This window comes from Equus caballus, chromosome 21 (assembly GCF_041296265.1).
Source record: "Equus caballus isolate H_3958 breed thoroughbred chromosome 21, TB-T2T, whole genome shotgun sequence".
NCBI classification, from domain to species: Eukaryota; Metazoa; Chordata; class Mammalia; order Perissodactyla; family Equidae; genus Equus; species Equus caballus.
Window position 1 is genome coordinate 68,575,384 of NC_091704.1, and position 23,012 is coordinate 68,598,395.

Here is a 23,012-nt window from a genome sequence, read left to right on the forward strand (position 1 = left end):
AGGGAGAAGTCGGGCATGTGCCACGATTGTTTTTGTGTCACTTTTAACAACCATCTGGTCAGAGCTTTCTAATGCCGAAGACAGCAAACACGAAAGCAATAATCAACAAGGTGAATAACTCAGAAAACATTTTGAGATTTTAAAGTCACTTGAAATAATTCCTCTGTTGTCATTATGATTAGGCCAACAATTTGATATAGATTTAGGCTAAATAATTTAATTTTGCTTTTGGTATTTAGGGGTTACTTTAATAAAATTTGGTCTAATTTTATTTAAAATTATACAAAATTTAATTTTTTTCAAAATTTAGGGTTTATCCTTTTATTTCTTAATGTAAGAAGATGACTACATAGATTAGTATTTCCTTTTCTTTGATAAATGATAGCTCACAACACAAATTATTTTCCATTCTGCATTTCCATTTAACAATATATTCTGTGGATCGTTCCACAGAAGTACGTAGACATAGCCCTCATTCTTTGTTGCAGCTACAAAACATTCCATTAGGTGTTTTTTCAACCAGTCCCCTCTTCATGACATTTGCATCATTTCTGATCTTTTGTTACAATAATTATTGCTGCAATTAAAAGTCTTGCAAATTCATCTTTTGCTATTTTTGCCAGTATGTCCTTAAATGACTATCCTTTTAAAAATTATTTTTTAAAAACCTTTCTGAGACTCTAAGGAGAAAGCACTATATCTTCTCCCAAAGAGGCTGGGGGATACACAGGTGCATGTAGATACACAACCACAGACGCACACACACATGCTCACACAATTTTGAGTACAATTTCACGAAGATCACAGAGCTGTTGGGCCCAGCAGTGAGTAGGTCAGGGGTTAAATATACAATATAATTCCCTGTGTTAAATATATAATAAAATTACCATTGAAACCCCATTCAAGTTTCTGAGGACTGTCCCGTGTTTATCATGATTTTAGATTTCGTTGATGGAGAGTGTGGCTTATGAATGAAGGCTTTATCTTAGAAAGCGAGATGGCGTGATGAGGTACACATTCCTGTTGTGACACTGTTCACAGAATCCACATGTCATACATTGTGGAAGCAACACAATAAAGTACAAAATGGACACTGTGGAGTAGAAAATGAGCCTCAATCTCAGCACTGCCAGCTGTGTGACCTGGGGCACATCATTCAAACACTGTGAGCCTGCATGTCCTCCTTAGGGAGACATCATTAGGGATGATAGAAACTACCAGACTGAGTTGTCCTGAAGATCCAATGTAATGACACAGGCCAGGTGCCAGCACCATATTCAATGGAATTACAGTGAGAGCTGGTTTACTTTTATGTAGGGATCTGCTATTATTAAAGAACTAGAATTTGCTTCAACATGTATGTAGGCTGTGCTTCTGACCCCTTGTCTTGGAGTTCTCACGGCATGAACACAGAGGAAACCAGGGTCCTTTTCCGGGATGAGTTCTTGAGTGCACAGTGGGGGCTGCAACAGGCTCACGCTCACACAGTGGTTGTGAGGATTAAATGTACATAATGTACTAAGTATAGAGCTTGGCATTAAAAAAGGCAATAAATCTCAGTCAAGTCTACTGCCATGCGCAGTCACATGGAGCCTCAATGGCAGCAGCAGGGGGGAGGGAAACAGGTTTCCATCCAAGAGAAAAGTGCAGAGAAACAGGACAGTACTCGCCAGACATCTAGAACTCACAGCTGCTCTGGAATTTTCTAAGAATTGAGATATTGACTTCCGGTAGTGCACAATTCTAAAGCAGTAAACCTCACAGGCACAGGTGAACCAATAATAGATGAAGACACAGCTAACACCCACATTACAAGAGGCTCTGATGCTCCTCCCACCATGGCCACTGAGCAGCCACGTGACCCCGGGCAGAACACGTTCTTGCTGTGTAATTTGTAGGCACTTATTCTGGCTTAACATGCCCTAATTATTTTCAACATGAAGGAAAAAGCTATATTTAGAAACATAAGGGAAAATAATATGAAATATCACTGAAAATCAATTTAACTGTGCTCTCAAAGTAAACAAAATGTAGCAAGAATTTAGGGGTTATTTTGAGGAAGCAGCACAGCTACAACATTACCCAGAGGAGAAACAGCTCATGGCCGTAAAGGAAGCAGGGCTCCTGGAGGGCCAACCCAAGCCTGCGTGAGCAGAAACTTAAGGGCAACCATGCAAAGTCTGCCAGTCTTTCAAGAGATGACATAATTTTGCAAACTATCAACTGAAGAATAAATTTTTATCAATTCTGTGTAGAAAATGATGATCATCTGCAGCTTAATACTCAGGTAAATTCCTGGGCTTTCTGCGACAATTGGTACTTCCGCCTTGTAGTACCTCAGCATATCCATTTTTTCTTTCAAGAAACTGAAAGCATTTTTATTAGCTTTTTTTTGTCATGGATTAATTTACATGCTGCCTATATCACTAGAAGGATTTAATTACCAATCTCTCTGTCTTTGAAGGACTGAAAATAAGCATATTAAGGTGTGCAGGATGAATGGTTGTTGGCTGTTTTTTCAAGTAAGTTTACCTCATTTCTCCAGCCAGCATTGCAATAATTTAACATAAGAATACATATTAGCAATGTTTGTTAACATTTTTAAATCCTTTCTGTTCATGATCACATTTAAATATATTTAGGATTTGATAAATTTGTTTGGAAATTTAAACATAATAGATCAATGATATTTAGGCATACATTTCCCTTTCACATTCATTAGTATTATTAATAAGTTCAGATATATAGAACCAAGATGGTTACAGTGACAATCTGGGTCCAATATATTTATATCTTTATCAAGAGTCTTTTATATTCTGAAAAAAAAATGCAATCACAGATTAAATCAAAAGGATCAAAATATTACTCTTGAGTGTTAAGATCATTTATTTTTTTAAGTTTCAAGGACAAAATTATCATTCTCTACCAGTTAGTAAGTAATAAATATGCTGTCTGCTGTATTTCTTCCTTTCCCTACCATAGCTTCTCTCTTTTTTTAAAGTAGCAACAATAGGTCAAAATGGTCTGCTCCAGGATCTTCAAATTGATGCTCTGCAGCTTTAACAGGACTTCTTAATGCTGGTTCTTTACATGGCTAAATGGTGGTCAAGGGTTTAATGTTTCCCCTTATTAAACAGATTCCATCATCACCTGTTGCCTGATATCTATGTCTATTAATTCCAGATAGCTCATCAACTATATCATCGGAAAAGTGACAAAAGGAGTCATCTTCATAGCATCAATATAAATTAAGCGTGATCTTTTGACACAAGTGCAGGTACGCACGTATATATGAGAAAGATGAGCTTGAAAAATACCAATGCAAGAGGAGAAAAAAATGCATGGATTGAAAGATTCTGACATCTGAATATGATGCATGTACCTAAGATTAGCTTCTTACCATGTCATGCCCACAAATAGTGCCTTCTGCTGCTGGCATAAACTTAGTCTCACATTTCCTACCAATCCGGTGGCACCACAGGGCTTTACAGATATCCTAGAAGGGGAAAAAAGTCATTAGTATTATAAATGGTCTATATATCTATAATAAAATATCACTGGAAAATTTACGGGAAAAATAATTATACAAATTAAAAGCTGACATCTACTTAGCAGTAGATGCATATGACAGAGTGAAGACTCAGAAGACTCATGTTATAAACTTGGTTCAAGTTAATTCCATCCCTGAAACTTTATTTGTATTTATTCATCATAAATTTAACAAAATTGTATTTTCTAAATTAAAAAGTAAAGTATGCTTAATCCAGACGTTGCAGAAAACTACAAAAACTTAAACAATAAAACTTAACATTTTATAAGTTTTTTCTTGACTCCATCTTCCACTAAACCTCTCCAAGTCTGAATCCTCACCTCCAAAGAAAGATGTTTATTTAACTTGCTGGCTTGTCCATCCATCCATCCACCCATCCTTCCATCCATCTATCCATTCACCCATCCACCATCCCCAGGCCTTTGATGAAGGCCTAGAACATGCCAGGTGCCTTGCTAGGTGAGAAGTTCCATAGGGAATGTGACCCAGAGCTACCCTGTGGAGCTTGGTCTTACAGGGATAAATTTGCTGTAAATCACGATATGGTGCACGTGGGAAGAGGGGCCCCTACAGAGGGAAGAACAGAGGGCAGGGCGAGCCCGTCAGAAGGAGAAAGGGCTTTGCCTGGAGGACTCAGGGAAGGAGTCAGAAAAGATGTGATGTCTGAGCCAGCTCTTTATACACTATAAAAGCCACTCAAGTGTAAGAAATTATTTTCACTTTCATATTCTTTTGAGCCCAAAGGAATGTCTTAGCGAAGGGCAAACAGTAGGACTCATGAAATGATGGAAACTTCAGGAATTCTGGTGGCAGCTTCGACTGCACGTGAAGAAAAGCTTTCTTAAATTATCTGCACAACTGTTCTGAATATTTGAACAAGTGCTGCACTATTTCCCAAGATATTTGACGGCTGCATCTACTGGATGGTTTGTACTATAAAGAAAATGCAACACAGAAAAACTTGAACATAGTTCTCCTTGAAAGACGGCATTTCACTGCATTTGTACTTTCATTCCCCATTTCAGTCATGTTAAAAGAGGAGCTCACATGGAGGTTTTCTGCATTGTGTGAGTCATCTCATGAAGGGTTTTATTTTTAATAATCCATGTTAATGTTGCCTTCATAAAACTAGTTCTCAAATCACCTCTCTACATTGAATTATGTATTTAGAAGTTACGGTATTTGTTAAAGACACAGTCTTATATTTTTTTCTGCTTGTTCTCTCTCACTAATAAGCTTTTGGGAACTTGGAACGTTAAGAAGTATATTTTAGATGTTTTAATTCGGATATCAATTACTTTTATTCTGAGGTATTCATGATAATCTCCTATGGTCGCAACTACGGTTCCACTAAATTTCATTTTCCTGCGAGTCCTCCAGGATCATTAAACACTATTGAGGTAAACGTGTCACGCTGGTGGTTAGTGCTCTGCCTGGCTCTCACAACATTAATTGGCATGCTGTGTTGGGGGCCTCTGTTCTTTGTCAGAATGGTATTTACAGATCAGAGCCATATGAAGACCTCAAGGAATCCATAAAAGCAGGGGCCCGAGTGTCTGTAACTCTCCCAAGTGACAACTGGAAAGCTCCGTTTGCTTGCGGGAATGACAACTTGATACAATACCAGGATATAAATAAAGCTCCCTTGAAATTGGAGCTCCTGGACCCCAAAGCTCAACATCCGGGTGGCAACATGGTGGATCAGAACCAGAGTCTGGCCAGAGATGCGGAGTAGACATACCTGTGCTTGAGTGGTGGCTCATAGAGACTGACTGGATGGATGGGGCATAGAGACCTCTGGGTTCAGGAGGCTGGGTATACACACATGAACAAATGGATGCGTGGATGGATGAACAAATGAATGGGTGGATGGAAAGAAGCAGCTGCTCTGTGGTTAGGTCAGCAGGGAGACAGCCACAGTGGTCCAGTAGAAAGTTTGGGCTTCTGAGAAGGTAGGCAGATCCGATGTGGATCAGAAGGGCAGATCTGGGCAGACAGGACCCCAATGTCCTCCCTGTATGCTTGAGGATGACAAAAGTCAATCATCGACTTGTCCTGGGAGCTAAATCAAGTGTTTGCAGGTAACATGCCCGACTCAGGGCCTGGCATCTAACAGGCACCAAACCAGTGTCTGTTTCCTTTCTCACTTCAAGGCTGTGAGGAGACTCCGGCACAACCACAGCTCTCAGTCTTAGGGAGAGAGTGATACTAATTCATGGGGTCATTTCAAAGATTATCCAAGATGACATAAAACAAAAGGTGTTTTAAAATCTTAAATTATTTTTATATATTTGTCACTGGTACCTGGTGCAATGCTCAGTACCTAGCTGCCTTTCAATAAATGCTTTCTGAGTGAGTTGATTACATGTTAGTTTGTTCCTGTGGAAGGCATGGACAGGATGAGCAGGAATGTTTCTAGTGTAAAATGGAATTAATGATCAGTGAATTGTGATCATAAAAACATCTAAGACAACTTAAAAGGGCATTTTACTATGTGAAGATACCAGGTCTAGACTCTACCATTCAGAGTATTTTCAGAATGTTCTCACATTGCAGTTTTTTGGAACATAATGCAGAATAAAGAAATACAGATGGAACATACTATTAAAGGCAATGGTTTGCAACTTTTCTAAGTATAAAACTCTCAAACATTGGATGCTGGTGATAGCCCACCACTAAAATACGTGATCCACTAACTCAGTCTATGCCTGTGTGTTTCAGCCTCTTCCTGGAACCTGCTCAATCCCCAATTCCAGTCTTCCAGGTAGAAATAAAGTTAGAAGGGCCTTGAAATATCATAAAAGTCATGTTACTGTTTTTCAACATATCGAAAAGCATTTGAGCCCCTGGTACCCTACAGATGTAATTATCTGTCATTTAATAAAAACATGACATTCTATGCTGGAAAACAAATAAAAATTCTAGTATCTCAAAGAATTTGATAATAAAATGAAAACTAAGCCACGACCAAACAACCAAACACTGATTACTCCTTCTCACTTTTATCATACTTTGACTTAACTGCTAACTTCTGGAGAAACGTACAATGATTGTATTAAATTAAGCATTATTGTTATAGGTCATTACATTCTTAATGAAACTTCAGGGTCCCCTTGGAACAAAGAGCCCATTAAATCACGGTTCTAGGGCCAGGGAGCTGGAATGCAGACGTGCTGGGCATGGTGGGAGCTCCCAATTTAACAACAGTACCCAGGACACTAAGGTGATCAAATTTCAAAGTAATTCTGGCAGCTTGTATTTCAGACTGCAGGGTCAGACCACCAAGCAATGCTGATGAAGCAGAATAGGTGCTTGATAAAGACACAATGTTTATAATAATTAATATTTAACTCAGGAAGAAAAAAGTGGAAGCCCATGTAGAGAGTTCTCTCTTGCTTTCATCTTTGTAGCTAAGGAATACTATCTTTAATGAAGGCTCTTGCTTACTCTTTTATCCCATAATTTAAGAGCTATATTCACAAAGACCCACTGCAATAATACTGACTCGGTTAAGTTTAACATCATAACCTAACACCCTAAATAAAGCCAACGTTTTCATATGACTGGGTTGAAAACTTATTGTGGCATTTCCATATTGTGAACAGAGTGCCCCTGGATTCATTTTCTCAAATGAATTAGTATTCCGTATTAGACTCTCTAAAAATACACACTGAAAATGCATTTACAAATACTGTTATAATGGGATAAACAATTTATTGCAATTATTTATTCTTCAAGTAGTGGGGTGCTTTTATCTCTATTTCTCATTATCATTATAAAAGGCATCAGTGGACAGAGAACTCCATGGCCATATATGTGTGTGAATTTATACACAAGTGTGTAAGCACTTACATATGCTTACATACATACATGCACACCAAATGCACACTCATTTACTCAAGAGAAGGATGTATAGGCATTTGCCTTATCTATTAACTTTTCAAACTAAATCGCACATGGTACTTAAAAGAGATTCGTCTCTTTCTGAAGTATCACCCATCCATCTATCACTCTGCTCAGCATATTTTTATTTATGTGCCAAGTGCTGGTTTAGGCACTGGGTAATTTGTTTGTTATTTATTATTTTATATTCTCCCATCAGAAGATTTCTGGATGTTTACCTTTCAACCTAATAAAATAGATCAATTTCATAAAATTCCAGTAGGAATTCACTTAAAAAATTAAATTTCATAGTTGAAAATGTCCCGCGTTGCTTCAATTCACATGGGAAATAATGAACCTAATCGCCACACCACACCTAAATTTGAGATTCAGTACATTAGAGATGCTGGTCATACAGACAGAATTTAACTTATACAAGCACAGGTCAATTTTATTTGTGTTGCAGAACAATTTTACATCATAGGAAATGAGCTGACATTATTGATTTTGATGAGTGTATCTTTTTAAAAATTTCAAAATATATTTCCTCTACTCTCCATGAGGAGGTAACGGGTAACTGGCTCACTTTTCTACATACAAAACCCATAAAACTGGACAAAATACATGGGCCAATTGTTTTAGACTTTTGCAATGGGAAACACATGATCCTCAAGAGAAGGGTAATTCATAAGGTAAGTGTCACCTTTGTCCCAGCTATTTGCCTGGGAGCACTTTGCTGACCCTGGTGCAGAGAGATGGATCACAGGCAGATGACAGCAGTCTCACTGAATGGAGGATACAGAGATTGGAGTTGAGGCCTGCAGAAGTAGCTGGAATTTGTGGGAATGGGACCAGAAAGGAAAAAGCTGTGTTGAGTAGGGGGCTCCAGATGCCTACGTGAAGATTTCCTGCAGATCTATATCTGAGGGATGAACAGCTGACGCACAGGATGAGACTCCATGTGGTCTAGCAGAGGGCAGCAGGTGCAGGCTGAAAGCTGATAAGGGCTGGAAGACAGAGGTTGCACAGTGCTGGAAGACATCAGAATTCTGGCCCACACAGAGTGGAGACACCTCAGTGAGCCTCCTGGGCATCCAGCGGAGAGCCTGAAGTCCATGCCACATGAGTAAGAACTACAACAAGAGTATAGGCTATACTCCAGGGCTAAGGAAAAATGGAGATAGATGAACACTAAAGAAGAATAAAACAAAACCTCACAGTATCAAAAGGATTCACTTATTATAATAATATAAATATATATAACATAAAATAATGATGTCTTATGATATGTTATAAATATATTCAAGGCTATAAAGGAAAAAATGGACATAATGAATGAACAAAAGGGAAATTTCAGTAAGGAAATTCATAGACTATAAAAAAAGAGCCAAATGGTAAGTCTGGAACTGAAACTTAAAATAAGCCAAAGTTATAGTCTGTTGAATTGTCTAAATGAATGACTTGAAATGGTAGAAGGAAGATACAACAATGATCAGTTTTGTATCAGAAACTACTGAGTCCAGGTGAAAATGAAATAATATCTTTAAAGTATCTAAAGGAAGAAAAAAATAAAGAAAAAGCTGTTTAGAATTCTAAATTCATAAAAACTAGTCTTCAAAACTGAAGGTGAATTAATGACATTTGCAGATTTAAAAAAAAAGATATTTTGTGGCCAACAGATCTGTGCTACAAGAAATGCTAAAGGAAGTTCTTCAGGCCCTAAGGAAATGATACAATTTGGAACTGCTCTATAAGAAAGAATGTATACTAAATGGTAAATACATGGGTAAATATAAAAGATGATTTATTTATATCTATTTTTTTAATTTAAAAGCTACTGACTATTTTAAAACAAAAATTATAACATTATATCATGTGGCTTCTATTGTGCATAGAAACGAAATACATAATGACAATAATACAAAATGTGGAAGAGGGATACAGGCACTTACTTGTTGTAAGGATCTTGCATTTCACATAAAGTGAAACCATGTTAATTTTACACATATTGTAAATTAAGGATGCAGCTGTAATCTCTAAAGCAATCACTAAAAATTAATACAAGGAGGTATAGCTAAAAAGAACATCAAGGCAAAAAATAGACTTAAAAAAGAAGTTTAATCCAAAAGGAAACAGAGAAATAAAAAAGAAATAAGAATAATAGGAAAAAAATATCAAAATGGTGGACTTAAATCCACTAAGTCAAAAATAACATTAAATATTAATGGATTAAATACTCTAGTTAAAGTTAGAGATGGTTCAACTGGATAGAAAAGCAATACCAAATTAAAGGACGTTAACAACAGACACATTTTATATAAAAACACAGATAAACTGAAAGTAAAAGAGTAGAAGAACATATTATGCAAAGGGTATTCTTAAATAAGCTGACGTGGTTATAGTACTGTCAGATAAAGTAGAATTCAAGAAAAGTAACATTGCCAACAATAAAAAAGGATAACTTTTAATAATGAAAGAGTCAGGAAGACATAATAATCCTAAATGTATATGCAGCTACTAATGCAGCTGCAAAACACACAAAGCAAAAACTAATAGAACTAAAGGAAGAAACTGAAAAATACACAATCACTGTTAGAGATCCTAACACTCATATCTATGAAATTGACATAGCCAGTAGCAAATGTCAGGGAGGATATAAAAGATATAAATGATATATCAAACAAATCAACAAAATAAATATTTCTAGAAGACTACACCCAACCACTGCAGAATTGACATTCATTCCAAACGGCCACTGAATGTTCTCCAAGACAGACCAAACGCTGGGCTATGAAATACATTTCAACAAATTTTAAAAGTATACTTATATAGATATTCTCTGAACAAAATTCACCTAAATTAGAAATAAAAATTAATAAGCTATCTAGAAAATCATCAATTATTTAGTAATTAAATAATATACTTCCAAATAATACAAGATTTAAAGAAAAATAACCACTTAAATTAAAAAAATATTTTATGCTTAATAAAACCAAAAATCCAACAGTAAAAATTTTCAGGATTTAGCTAGTATGTTGCTTAGAAAAAAATTAATAGCTTTAAATATAGCTAAATGGTTATATTAGGAAAAGAAGGAAGTTTTAAAGTTAATAATCCAAGTTTATCCTTTAAAAAGCAAGAAAAATAAAGACACGTTAAGCCTTGAAACATAATAAAGACAAAACAGAAATTAATAAAATAGAAAAGAATCCAACAACATTTTTTTAAAAATTAACAAAGCCAAATATTGAAAGGATTAATTAATCTGGTAAACTCCTAGTTAGACTGATCAAGGAAAAGAATATAAAGAAGCACATATCACCATTATTAGGAATAAAAGGGGAAATATCAGTATAGATCCTACAATCATTAAAGGGATGAATGAGAATATTACAAGGAACTTTTTGGTAAAAAATCAAGAACCTAGATGAAACGGACAAATTCATTGGAAAAGCTCTCTTGTGTCACTTTTGATTTTATTTTTCCAATGAATTTGATCAGCCTACCAGGAATTTCTTCTAAATAACCCTATATATGTTACTGTAGTTGAATAAGTAATTACAAAAACCTTCTCACAGACAGAACTCACTAGTAAATTCTAACAAACATTTGAGAAAAAAATAATACCAATCTTGTATAAGCTCTTCAAGAATACAAAGAAATAGAAAATACTTTCAACTCATTTTCTGAGGTCAGCATAATTCTGATATAAATTCTTGAAAGGTAATTATAAGACAACAAGATTTCTATATAATATCACTTAAGATCACAGATGTAGAAATCCTGAACAAAATATTCCCAAATCAAATCAACAAAATATAAAAATGAGTAATAGATTATGAGCAAGCAGGATTATCCCAGGAATGCAGAGTGGCTTAACATTCAAAAATCAATGAAAAAAAATTAAAACCTATCAACATAACTCACCACATTAACAGAATAAAAGAGCAAAACAATATAACTATATCAATAGATGCAGAAAAAAACATTTGACAGAAGTCAACACATTTCTGTGATAAAATCTCTCAATAATCTAGGATCAGAAAGAAACTTCTTCAATTTGACAAAAGGTAAGTATGTAAAACCAACAGCTAAGAGTAAATTTAATGGTGAAATATTAAACACTTTACTCGGCAACTGCGAAGTTCCAGAATAAGCAAAGCGTGTCTATGGTAATGAAACCCCGAACAATGGTTATTTACTGAGGTGGGGAAGAGGTTGAATGGAAGCATCAAAAGAAAACGTTCTGGCTGTATGGAAATAAGCCATACCTTGATTGGGATGCTGGTAACACGGGTGAATACATTTGTTAAAATTCCAGTTGTGCACCCAAAATGAATGCATTTCACTGCATGTAAATATTTCCTCAGTAATAAACAGATGTACTTCATTAATTTCTTATTTTTTATATTTTCCGAATGGCACTATGTGGTACCACGGATTACATAGTCCATGGTCACAGAGCAAAACAATGTGGAAAACAGAAGTATGATGGAGAAAATCCCATCTTTGAAAGAAAACATTAATTTTATACTCCTTTTCCTTATGCAATCAAAAATCTTAAGGAATTCACATATTCTGCCCACAGAAAAGGCAATCTTGGGAATATATGCTGATGCTGACTGATTTATCACTCTTGTTCCAAGCTGAGCCTGCCCGGCTGAGGAGATAAGAATCCAGTTCTGGTGCACGGCTGTAAGTGATCCTTGGGGGAATTCTACTGGAGTTTATAAGAAAGAAGATTATCACATTAGGTTTAAATTGGGAATATTCCCAGGGCATTCTGAAATGTTTGGAGGTTTCTGGAGGACTATATTTTTTGTCTATGTTCCTTTTGATTTCATTATAAACTAGAATAAAAGAAACCTCAAAAATAGTTACTTTCACTTAATTTACGGCTAGCTTTCCTTGTGGTTCAGTAGAGCAAGTTCCTGAATCTCGATTTTCCCTGTCTAGCAAGAGCACATCTCTGTGTTATATGAGGAATTTCTATTAGGAAACCACACTGAGGATGTCCCTGGGGTCGATGGAGCAGGTATTACCTTCTATGAGAAACTCTCTATAAATGCTTTATTTGGGAGAATTTAATAATCAGAATCCCTAGACAGGCTGCTGCTTTATAGTAAACTATACTTACACGGGAGGAAGGCAAGGGGGAACATTGTTTTCTTAATACCGTTTGAAAAAAGTGCAGAGTATTAATTTGCCAACTTATACCAACCAAAAGTTATTGCTGAGCTCCCACATGATAAATCAGAAAGAGCTAACCTAACATGCCAAGTTAGTTCTCAAATGAAAACTGAAACCCACAACACTATCTACCATCATTTTCTTCGCCAGCAAAACATATGTTTCCTGCTATATAGGGCCAGCCCTAACATACAGAAATTGACATGTGGTAGGTACCCAATAAATGCAGAAGGCATTCATGTCAGTTATACTGAATAAAACAGTTTTATGAATCATATTGCATTGAGCATTTGCCAATAATCACTTGCCTTTTTAAAATCCAGCATGCAGAGCTTGGCTTTCTCTCCAAATTGCCACTTGCACTGTGTGTTTGCATCATATAACTCTCCAGGCAACTTCTCAGGATACTTGTATTCTTTCACAGGCTTTGGCTGATCAGCGAGGCAGATAGCTTGGGCAGTGCTAGAACAAAGAGGAGATGGGCTGCTGGTGATGCCAAAAGACTTACCCAAGACAGACGTTCAACTGTGTCACATTTTTATCATGCAGTTTGACAACACACCTGGTATAAAGAAGAGGAGACATTTTTCTCCTAAGGTCCAATATAACATTTATCTTAATTCCATTTAAATACAGGGGCCACATTTACTGAAATTGTTCATAATACGTTTCACCTTCTCCAGGAAGGCAATTTGTTCTTCATTAGATTTCTCAAACTTATCATGGGGTAAAGTGCAATGGAATAACACAACCAGATGTCAATGAGAGGAGCTCTATTACAGACACCTTTTATGTACACTTCTTGCTAGAAGCAATTGAAAGATAGAAATGGGCATTATAAAAGGCAAAACACAATCAGCCTAGTTCAAAGACGGGAATTTTCTCTTTTTTTCCTCGCTCCCTTTCTCCCACCCATCCTTCCTCCCTCTCTCTCTCTTTCCCTTCCTTGCTTTCTTCTTTCCTTCCTTTTTGTCCTAGGCTAGGGGACACCTGCACAATGTCTTACTGCTTTCAGAAGTTCCACATGAGATGCTGTAACAATTTTCACCAGGAATGCCATATACTCAGACAACTTTCTAACTAGACTCCCAAATCAAGAAGGAGATCAACTCTGCTCAAGTTCACTAGCAGATGGCTAAAAACCAACTAATGATTTCTTCCAGCACAAATAGAGTACCTCCTTCCCTTCACACTTAGGTATAATTTTTGCATTTAGAGGGAGGAGAGATAAGCATTTGCAAATAGCAATGAAATCCTACTTATAAATTTCAATAAGTCAAAAAAAAAGCCTCTGTAATCACAATAAATTGAACAACAGCAGATCTGCTCATGCATCCCAAACTTCTTTTTGTGTGGTTGTCCACCTTGACTGGAATCTTTTTGGTCCCAGTCTCCAGAGCCCCAGTGCCAGATTCCACTACCCCGGGGCCCACTGACGCATGCCCTCAATTAATATCCACATACACAAAACATGAGGGGTGGCAAGTCTGCGGATGAGATATTAATCCTATATGCAAGGAGGTCAGAAGCCTTTTAAGAGCAAACTAAGAAGTATAGATTCAATCAAATGATCGGAAAGTGCTAAGAGCAGTGACTAGCTCACTGGAATGTTCAATAAAGGGCTTGTCTATTACTGATACTATGATCATGACGTAAGGGTATATTTAAGAGTAAAGAAAAATGAATAAAAGTACAATTAACATTCAAAGGCAGGAGTGATTTGGCCTGTTTAGAATTCCATAGCACATCTCTCTAATGGATCTCCGATGATTTCTATCTACTAGTTAGAGGTTCCCCATTATGTCCCTAAGGTTACATCAGGGTTGGACATAGTATTTCCATTCCATGGATAGGAAACTAGGAAAAACAGCTAAATTGATTGGGCCAAGCAAGAGACTGAAAAATTAAAACAAATGTTCACAGGTTCAGGAATTTTTACAGTTCATATAAACGTAATCTATTATTTATTATTCAGTCTTAAAACTCAATTCAAAGGGGACTTCCACTTCTAGCTATGGTGGACTAACATGTATCAGACTGCTTCTTCCATAGGCATCAGAAAGCTATCAAGACAAAAAAGGATATGATGGATGAAAATTTCCAGAGCAAAGGAAATCACAGAAATGAACTCAACATCCACTGCTACTCTTCTCCTCAAGGAATTTGATGAGTCAGAAGCGGCTGACAAGAAGCCAAGTGGCAGAGTGGAAAGTAGTAGGCAAGCAGTTGAGAAACTGAGCAAAGCTTTTGGCACTCTGGTGGGGCTGGGAGATGGAAATTGGAACTGAAGGCCTGGCAAAAAGGAGAGGCCCTGGTAAACATCACAGGACTTTCATTGAAGCCACAATAGGTCTACTCTATAGGAGGGAAAAATAACCTCGATAGACCAGTTTAGAAAGACTGCCCGCCAGGTCTGCATCAGCTCAATCCCAAAGTGGGTTAAGATAAATCGCAGCTACCCTGTCTGCCAGAAATAAAAGATAATATCATCGGGAGCTTTATTCTGTCTGTAAGTTTTTTGCAAACAATATCCTTCATTTCTTCAAAATTACCAGGAGTACCTGAAGATGAGATCAAATGATTGAAATCCAAAAGAATATACAAAGAATAGAAGCAGACTCAGTGGTAAGCCAGATACTGGAGTCATCAGAAATGGAATTTAAAGTTATTGCGATGAATAGGTTTGAAAGAATAGCAGTTAAGATGAAGACTGTCACCAGAGAACTAATATACAGAAAAATATGCATATAGGGAAAAGTTCTAATATTTACACAATTGGAATCCAAAAATGAGAGGACGGAATGAATGAGGCAGAATCAATATTTATAAATAAAATGGCGAAGAATGTTCAAACACTGATGAAAGACAATAAACCATAGATTTAATCAGTTCTAAGCCCCAAGAAGGACAAAAAAAAAGAAAAACACATGTAAGTACATGATGGGAATTCTATTGAAAACCAAAATCACAGGGAAAAGTATAAAAAGCAATCTGAAAAAAACAGACATGTAACCTTCAAAAGAGTAATGAAGGACCAACAACTGTCTTATCAACAGAAATGACAGAAGCCAAAAAAAATTAGAATGAGAGCTTCAAAGAACTGCAAAATCACAACTGCTAAACTAGAATTCTATTCAAAATTAAAATATCCTTTTTGAAGAGCAAAATGAAGACAAAAATAGGACATGCCACTAAGAAGCCCACACTGAAACAAACAAAGAAAACCCTAGGAGGGCTTCCTCAGATGTAAAGGAAATGTTCTCATGGAAAAATAGAAATAAATGCAAAAAGGAGTGACGAATGATGCAAAGGGGACATGTGTTGGCCAGTAAAGCCCCAGACAATAAGCACAGGGTAGTGAGGATGAGGGCCCGGCCTGGTCAATAACAATGAAGCGCTCAGAATGGCAGCCTGGAAGAAACCACGGAGGGAACAGATGCAGGAACACATGTGTCAATGCTGTGCCGTGAAAGTTGGCTCCAATTTGCATCGCATTTGAATAGCTGAAACTCCGCTTCTCACCCCTGGTCCTTCTGGCTAGGTTCATGCTTGGGCCTCCCTGCTCTTGATCCCTTGGCCAAAGAAGTTCACACCTAAGCCGAGTCAACGAGGTGGGTGCAGAGGTACTCAATGATGTGGGTGCAAGAAGGAAAATCATGTGGTCATTTTACAAGCAATTTATCACCATATCCACATGAACAAAATAAGTTTTGACTCTGTTGCATGCCCTACACAAAAGTCAGGTGGTCTACATGTGAGAAGCCAAAGAATAAAGCTTGTAGGAGATCACAGGAAGAACATATTCATGACTTTGGGCTAAGCAGAGATTTTTTCAGCAGTACACAAAAAGCGCTAATCCTAAAGGAAAAATATGGATAATCTGGACCTTGTTAAAAACATTGTTAAGAAATTCTGTTTATCAAAAGACACCATTAAAAGTATAAATGTCAAGTCATAGAGTGACAGAAGATATTTGCAATACGTATTTTCCATAATGGACAGTGTTCATACTCAGAATATATAAAGTATTCCCATCAAGAGATAAGGAAAAGAAAGCCAAAGTTTTAAAAATGCACAAGAGATTTGAACAGGTACTTCACTAAAGAGGTTATTCAAGCGGCCACTAAACACATAAAAAGGTTTTCAATCTCATTAATTACCATTTTGATATGCCACTACACACCCATTGGAATGCTAAAACGAAGAAGATCAAGACCAGTGTTCGAATTTCCATAATTGCTTGTGGGCAAGTAAGATTGCATAACCACTTAGGAAAGCGTTTGGCAGTGCCTACTGACACTGGGGACCGTGTATTTATGACGATGAAGTTCCACTCCTGTGTAGAATCAGAGATAAATCTTTAAACCAAAAGAATATTCACAGCAGCATTTCTCATAATAGACAAAAAGCAGAAACGCAAATGGTCTGTCACTAATGGAATGGATTAATAAGTTGCAGCATATCAACACAATAAAAATAAACCAACGCTATATTCATATGCATCAACAAGGATGAATCTCATAATTGCAATATTTAGCTAAAGACTCAGACACAAAATAGCACATAGCTTAGGATTCCATTCATAGAAAGTTCAAAAGCAGGTAAAACTAACGGACGGTGTCCTGTGTCAGAAGAAGGGCTACCTTTGGGGGAGAGGGAGGTAACGATGGAAGCGGGAGAAGGGGGGTTCTGGGGTGCTTACTGTGATCCATATCTTTTGTTTGAAAGATTAGTTAGCACATCCATCACCTCACATAGTTAGAATTTTATTTTTTTTTGTGGTGAGAATTTTTAAGGTCTACTCTCTTAGCAACTTATAATTTTGTACTTTTCTGTATATATGTTTAACCACAACAAAACTAATGTTAATGAAAAAAATAAGGCAAAGCCAAAGGTACCACAACAACATTTCAAAATCCTTTTCCCACTTTAATTAATGAACCAAAAAATGTAAAAAACTTGAGAGATATTTTAGTTGTATCCCCTCCTTTTCCAAGTAAGAAAACGGGGGTCCCCAGAAAAATGTGACATTCCATGCCAAGGTCAAGATCTTCCCAGACATAGGTGATAAGGACACGGTCAGCATATCAGCTGCTTCCCTCTGCTGCTCTTTCTGCTGCCCTGCAATGCTCATTCTCCAGTCTCCCAGCCACGCTGCAGAAACTACAATGAGCCCTGACTTGTTGGCTTGTTCTTCTTGAGAGGAACTTTATTCAGCAGAGCAAGATGTGAGCTGAAATATATTATGTCCATTACGCCAAAAAGCATGCTTAATGGACTCTAAGGTCACATCAAGTTTTCTCATTGACAGCAGTGCTATGGGGTACTGAAGGGGATCCAGGCACCCCTCAAACTTCCACTTCCCTGTGATGGTCGCCTTTCTCACGCATTGATGTAGATTTATGTGGTCAGAGGGGAGGCATGTTCACTAGTCGGTAGTACATGATTCAATTTTCAAAAAGTAAATTGAAGATGAGTCCATGTTGTCATTAAGTTTAAAATAATGAGCTAAACTGTCCCTGAGCCCTAGGCCACCCAGATGCAGACATGAGCAAATGTGATGAGGTCTGGGTCTGTTCATAGGAAATGACACACGACTATTGACTAGGTTGATGAACTTACTCCAAACACGTATCTGTGCTTCTTGACTCTACCCAGTATGGAGAAAAGTTGTGCTGACAACTTTAGGCCCAATTAGTTCCCTTATTATATGTTTTTTCCATGTACCAAATGCTAGACTGCTAATAAAGGAAAGTAGATTCATCTCTAAAAGTTAGCCACTTATCCTTACTCATTGTTGGGATCATATCCAAATAGCCACCTAACTGGTGGAGAATATAACAGTATTTTGATTACTTGGAAAGCAGGAAGTCAGCAAATATGTCAAAGAAGACAGTCTCAGATTCGCTAAGCCAACGACAAGTCAGGATTAACACACGGCAGCAACTCCCACTCACACCTAGTCGTCTCAAGGAAAACAAAACTCAATAGTGAATTTGACAATGAGAGACTTCCCTGGAAAATTTAATCTTTCAAGAAAACAAATCTGTGATCATGTAAAATCTTGCATATTTATTTATAATCATGTGGTCCTAAGAAGTGAGTAAAATTCCTGAAAATAAAGGCTTATTACTAAACTGCTACAGAATAGTTTTACTGATTGGCACAAAAACAAATGAGCATACTTCAGTACACACTCGCCCGTTCCAGTATCACAGAACAAAAATGGCTTTGAATTCCAGAATCTTACTAATCGTTTGTAGGATCCCACAATGATTTGAAAATTACAGCCCACATTTAATGTCATCATTATTCTCCAAGCACATAACTATTTTCTTTCCATGAGTTTTCCTATATTTCTCGGCAATTTAAAGACACTTTTTGGGCTCTTTTATGACAATTCTCACTGCACACCCAGATCTTGCATCCTCTGTTTTCTGACTTGTCAGAGCACATTTTAAAAAATTAAAAGTGTTTATACACCTTTACCATAACCATTAGTGTGAAAATTTTTGAAAAAGAATCTAGAAAATTATAGAAAATATTTGGGATATAGAAAACTCCAAAATTTCCTTATAAATACAAATAAGAGCATTGTGAGCTTAAAGTGAATATTCTTCTTTATTCCAGCAAGCAGAATTCTTCACACACACACATGCACCAAACAAATTTGAACAGCTGCAAGAAACAGCTAAAAAGAATGCTAACGATCCACAACTTGAGACCAGAGAATACCGTACAGGGAACAGCAAATGTTAAAAGGACCCCGATCTGTCATGTCAGTTGTGGAATAATGCTAGCATTGCCTTTTTTGGAAATAGAAATAAAAGAAAAGTGATCAAGTGGATATTCCTAAAATACAGGTTTATATTACCAGGATATAGATGTTATCCACAAACTTCTCACTCTTCCTGGGTGGCATAAAATATGGAAAGCAGTCTTCATTCCCTTAGGTGGCAAAATATTGACCTTGACTGAGGTCTCAGAGTAAGACTCTGAGGAAGGATCACAAGTGGAAGACCGGAGTCCCTGGAAGCTGGTGGGCAGGATGCTGGCTCAGAAGACGCGTTACAAGACCTTCCAGAGGACCAAAGAAGAGGCAGCAGGAGGGCCACCAGCTGAGTTCTCACTTCCAGAATCCAGTCCCTGTCCCCCACACCCTCCAGCGCTCTCTCTCTCTCCTGGCCACCATCTGGCTGCAGTGGAGAACGAGGCCCTAGAATAGGAAGGAGCCACAGGATGGAGGAACCTGGGTCTCTGAGGACTGTGTGGAGCAGAGACCTCACCAACCTGTGCTGGACTGTGCTAATAAAGACAAAGTTATGGCTTAAAGCCTAAAGTGAACTTTAAACATAAAGCCATTGAGATTTGGGGGATAATCTACCTTATAATAGTAGATCCCACGATGTTTCTTAAAGTCCCTTCTTTCTCTAAAATTTAAAAATCTCCTGACTGTGTCTTTTTCAGAGTTAAGCCCTACCTCTCCAACGTTCTTTACTTTAAATGAATTAGTGCTGTAATAAAATTTTCTAAAAATAATTCTTAAAATTACAGGATTTTAGAGCCAAGTTAGGATTTATATACTCAAGTGTCTCCTCCTAATAAGAATTATATTTTGTAAAAAGATAAAAGAAAAGCAGAAAAAGTTATATGGGCTTTACCGTTGTGCTCACACTAGATCTGCCTATTCTTCAACTGAAACTGTCCAGTTATAGAGCAGGAATTTTAAAAAATAAATGTTAGTGACAAATACCTTGGTTCGGTAAGTATCTTATGGGCTTCCTTTGAGTCTAAAAGTCAAATGATGTCACAGTAAACCTGAAGGACTCGATGTTCAAGGAAGTGTTTGGCAAACTCCTTGGTCAACTGAATGTCTCAAGACACCTTCAAAAGGGAACCATCTTGGGAAGTCACACTTGAGCCTCAGAATCCTTGAACAGGATCAGACTGATCAGGCAGGGAACATCCAAGGCGCCAAGAGATACACCAACTCCAGGAGTTCATACCTTAAAAATTTGTGCAGGTACTGGCGGCTGCAGGGTGACCAGGAGAAGACCCCATTGCGTCCTGCCAATGTAGGGGACATTATGTTGCCCTCAGACTTTTTGCACACGTTCCCTTCTCCATCATGGACCATGCCAAAGCTACGAGAGAGAGAAATGGTTCTTTCAAAACAAAGAACAGTTTCGGTTATCTAATATACTCTAACAAACAAACGTCAGCACAGTGAAGACTCCCCTACTTCCGTATGCTAGTCAGGCAGAAACAAAAAGTCCTAACAGCCAAATTGTGGACAAGAGTCATGTGTTCATAGATTTCTCCTGAAGAGCTACCATTTGCTGAGTTGTTTGAAAATGAACATCAATATCAAAACAGAGCACATGTCCAGATATCTGCTAAGAGCAGATGTTTTAATTATAAAAAACCATTTCAAGTGGGGTGTGGAGGGCAGTTCACTTCATCTCTTGATAAAGCTGACAATGTTCTATACTACTTCCTTCTCTCTGTACTCTTCTCTGTTCACCAAGGGCTGTGAGAATTTCCAGGTGTTTGTCAGGAATATAGATGCTGGCTCCCCAGGTGAGTTTGATGCTTAACAAATGTGAGAACTACTAAATACCTACTGCAACTCTTGGTGGTGCTGACATTTGTCCCTACACTGACCCAGTGCTGCCCCATCTCATGTTACGTCTACACTGCTGGAGGCTGTAAGAGCTGGACAGTGTTTGACCAGACTCCCTACATCCCTTTGGAGGAAGTAGCTCCATGGAACCCCAATGGGTGGCTATGGTTGCATTTATCTGGAGGCATTGTTTGAAGGTACACCTGTTACTCTTGACTGACAATCAGATCACTTTGGGGCTCCAGCCCTGGCTTAGTATATGGGGACATCTCAAGCTGCAGTGGCTGTGGGCACTCTTAATAGGGTCCTTTGCAAACGTTCAGCTCCCACAATGCCAATCAGCAGCCATTACTGTCACTTGATAAAACTGGAGCCCTGCCTCTATAAGAATCCCATTGACTGAGTAGCTACCTCTTCCCACCAACTCTGCTTCTTCTTAACTTCTTAAGGCTTTGGGCTGTCACTGTCATCTTCACCTACCCCAGAAGAGCACAACTTACTGCCTTAGGAAGAAAGCCTGGGGGATTTAGCAGCTCTATAGGACTCCAAAGATTCTCCATTAGGGCAAATATATTCTTAGAGAGTCGAGCCATTGTGGGATGTTAATGTAGGGGACCCGCCCAATCATTGCATGAGGTCCTGGAGAGTGAAGTTTCGAATGAGTAGGATACAGAGGAAAGTGGAAAGGCAAGAGAAAGAGAAAGCAAGGACAAGGTGGTTACTGGATTAGAACATTCTGCCACCAAGTATCCCATGATGAGTGGAGGGAGGGCAGCAGGGGCAGAAGGCAGCAACAGTAGGGAAATAAGTTCCAAAAGTGGCACAGAGACTCTGCACTGGTTGTCAAGGCTGAAGACATATTTCCCCACTTAACTGTTTTGCTTAGAGCTGTTTAATAATATTAGTAAAAGTAAAAACTAACATTTGTAAGCACTCACTATTTTTCAGACAGGATATTAAGCATGTTACCTATATTTTCTACCTTAAACCTCACTACAAGCCTATATGGTAGGTAGAATATAATGACAGCAAGACTGAGGACTGGAGAGAGCCTAGCCCTGGGTCTCAGCGTCAGGACTGGAACCTGACACTCTGATGTCAGAGCTCAGGCGGGACCCACGCAATAGTGTAACCCGAGCATGATTGAAGGGTGTATCCAAGGAAATCTGGCCTGCAAACATTGTCAAATTTCTGCAAAATTCCTGCTCAGTACCAAGGGTGATGTAGATGCAGTCATTTCAGCCTCCACCCATTCTCTGAAGTTCTATTAAAAGCCATCAATCAAGGCCAGGGTAAGCATATGGCCGAGGAAATGTGTCACCGCTATGGAAAGTATTCAGACTGTAGTCACATATGGGTGGCTGCTTGGCGAGAAAGTGATAAAAACGAAATACCAAGGTACCCTCCCCTGGGTGGCCCTTGACCTGAATATGAAGAAGACACATTGTGGTCCGGCAAGTTCCCCAGATAAATTTGCTACCACTTCTGCCTACATTTCTAAGGAATTCAAAGCACCTGCGTACCAGGTCTGGGGATATCTTGGTCTTAAATTTTTTCCTCTAAGGTATTTTCAATGACGCTTTCTAGCATTGATCACCACCTCTGCTGTACATCAGAATATCTGAGAAATACAGTGCACAATGTGGCTACCCAAAGCCCACCTCAGTAGATTTCCGATTTAGTAGGTTGGGGGCTGGGCTCTGGCATTTGGGTGTATTCTAACCCACTAAGGTGATTTTGATGCTCATCCAAATCTCAGCACCACTA

At 38.0% G+C, this 23,012-nt stretch overlaps 1 protein-coding gene across 2 annotated transcripts in view; it reads right to left on the reverse strand.

The window, feature by feature from the left end:
• ADAMTS16 (ADAM metallopeptidase with thrombospondin type 1 motif 16) overlaps window positions 1–23,012 on the reverse strand; it is a 154,604-nt gene that overhangs the window by 77,986 nt on the left and 53,606 nt on the right. For both annotated transcript variants that reach the window (XM_023625871.2, XM_023625872.2), the window contains exons 9-11: window positions 20,629–20,766; window positions 12,931–13,084; window positions 3,401–3,496 (exon numbers count right to left, since the gene is read on the reverse strand). In XM_023625871.2, the coding sequence (XP_023481639.2) occupies window positions 3,401–3,496; window positions 12,931–13,084; window positions 20,629–20,766 (388 nt within the window). The remainder of the gene's footprint in view (window positions 1–3,400; window positions 3,497–12,930; window positions 13,085–20,628; window positions 20,767–23,012) is intronic.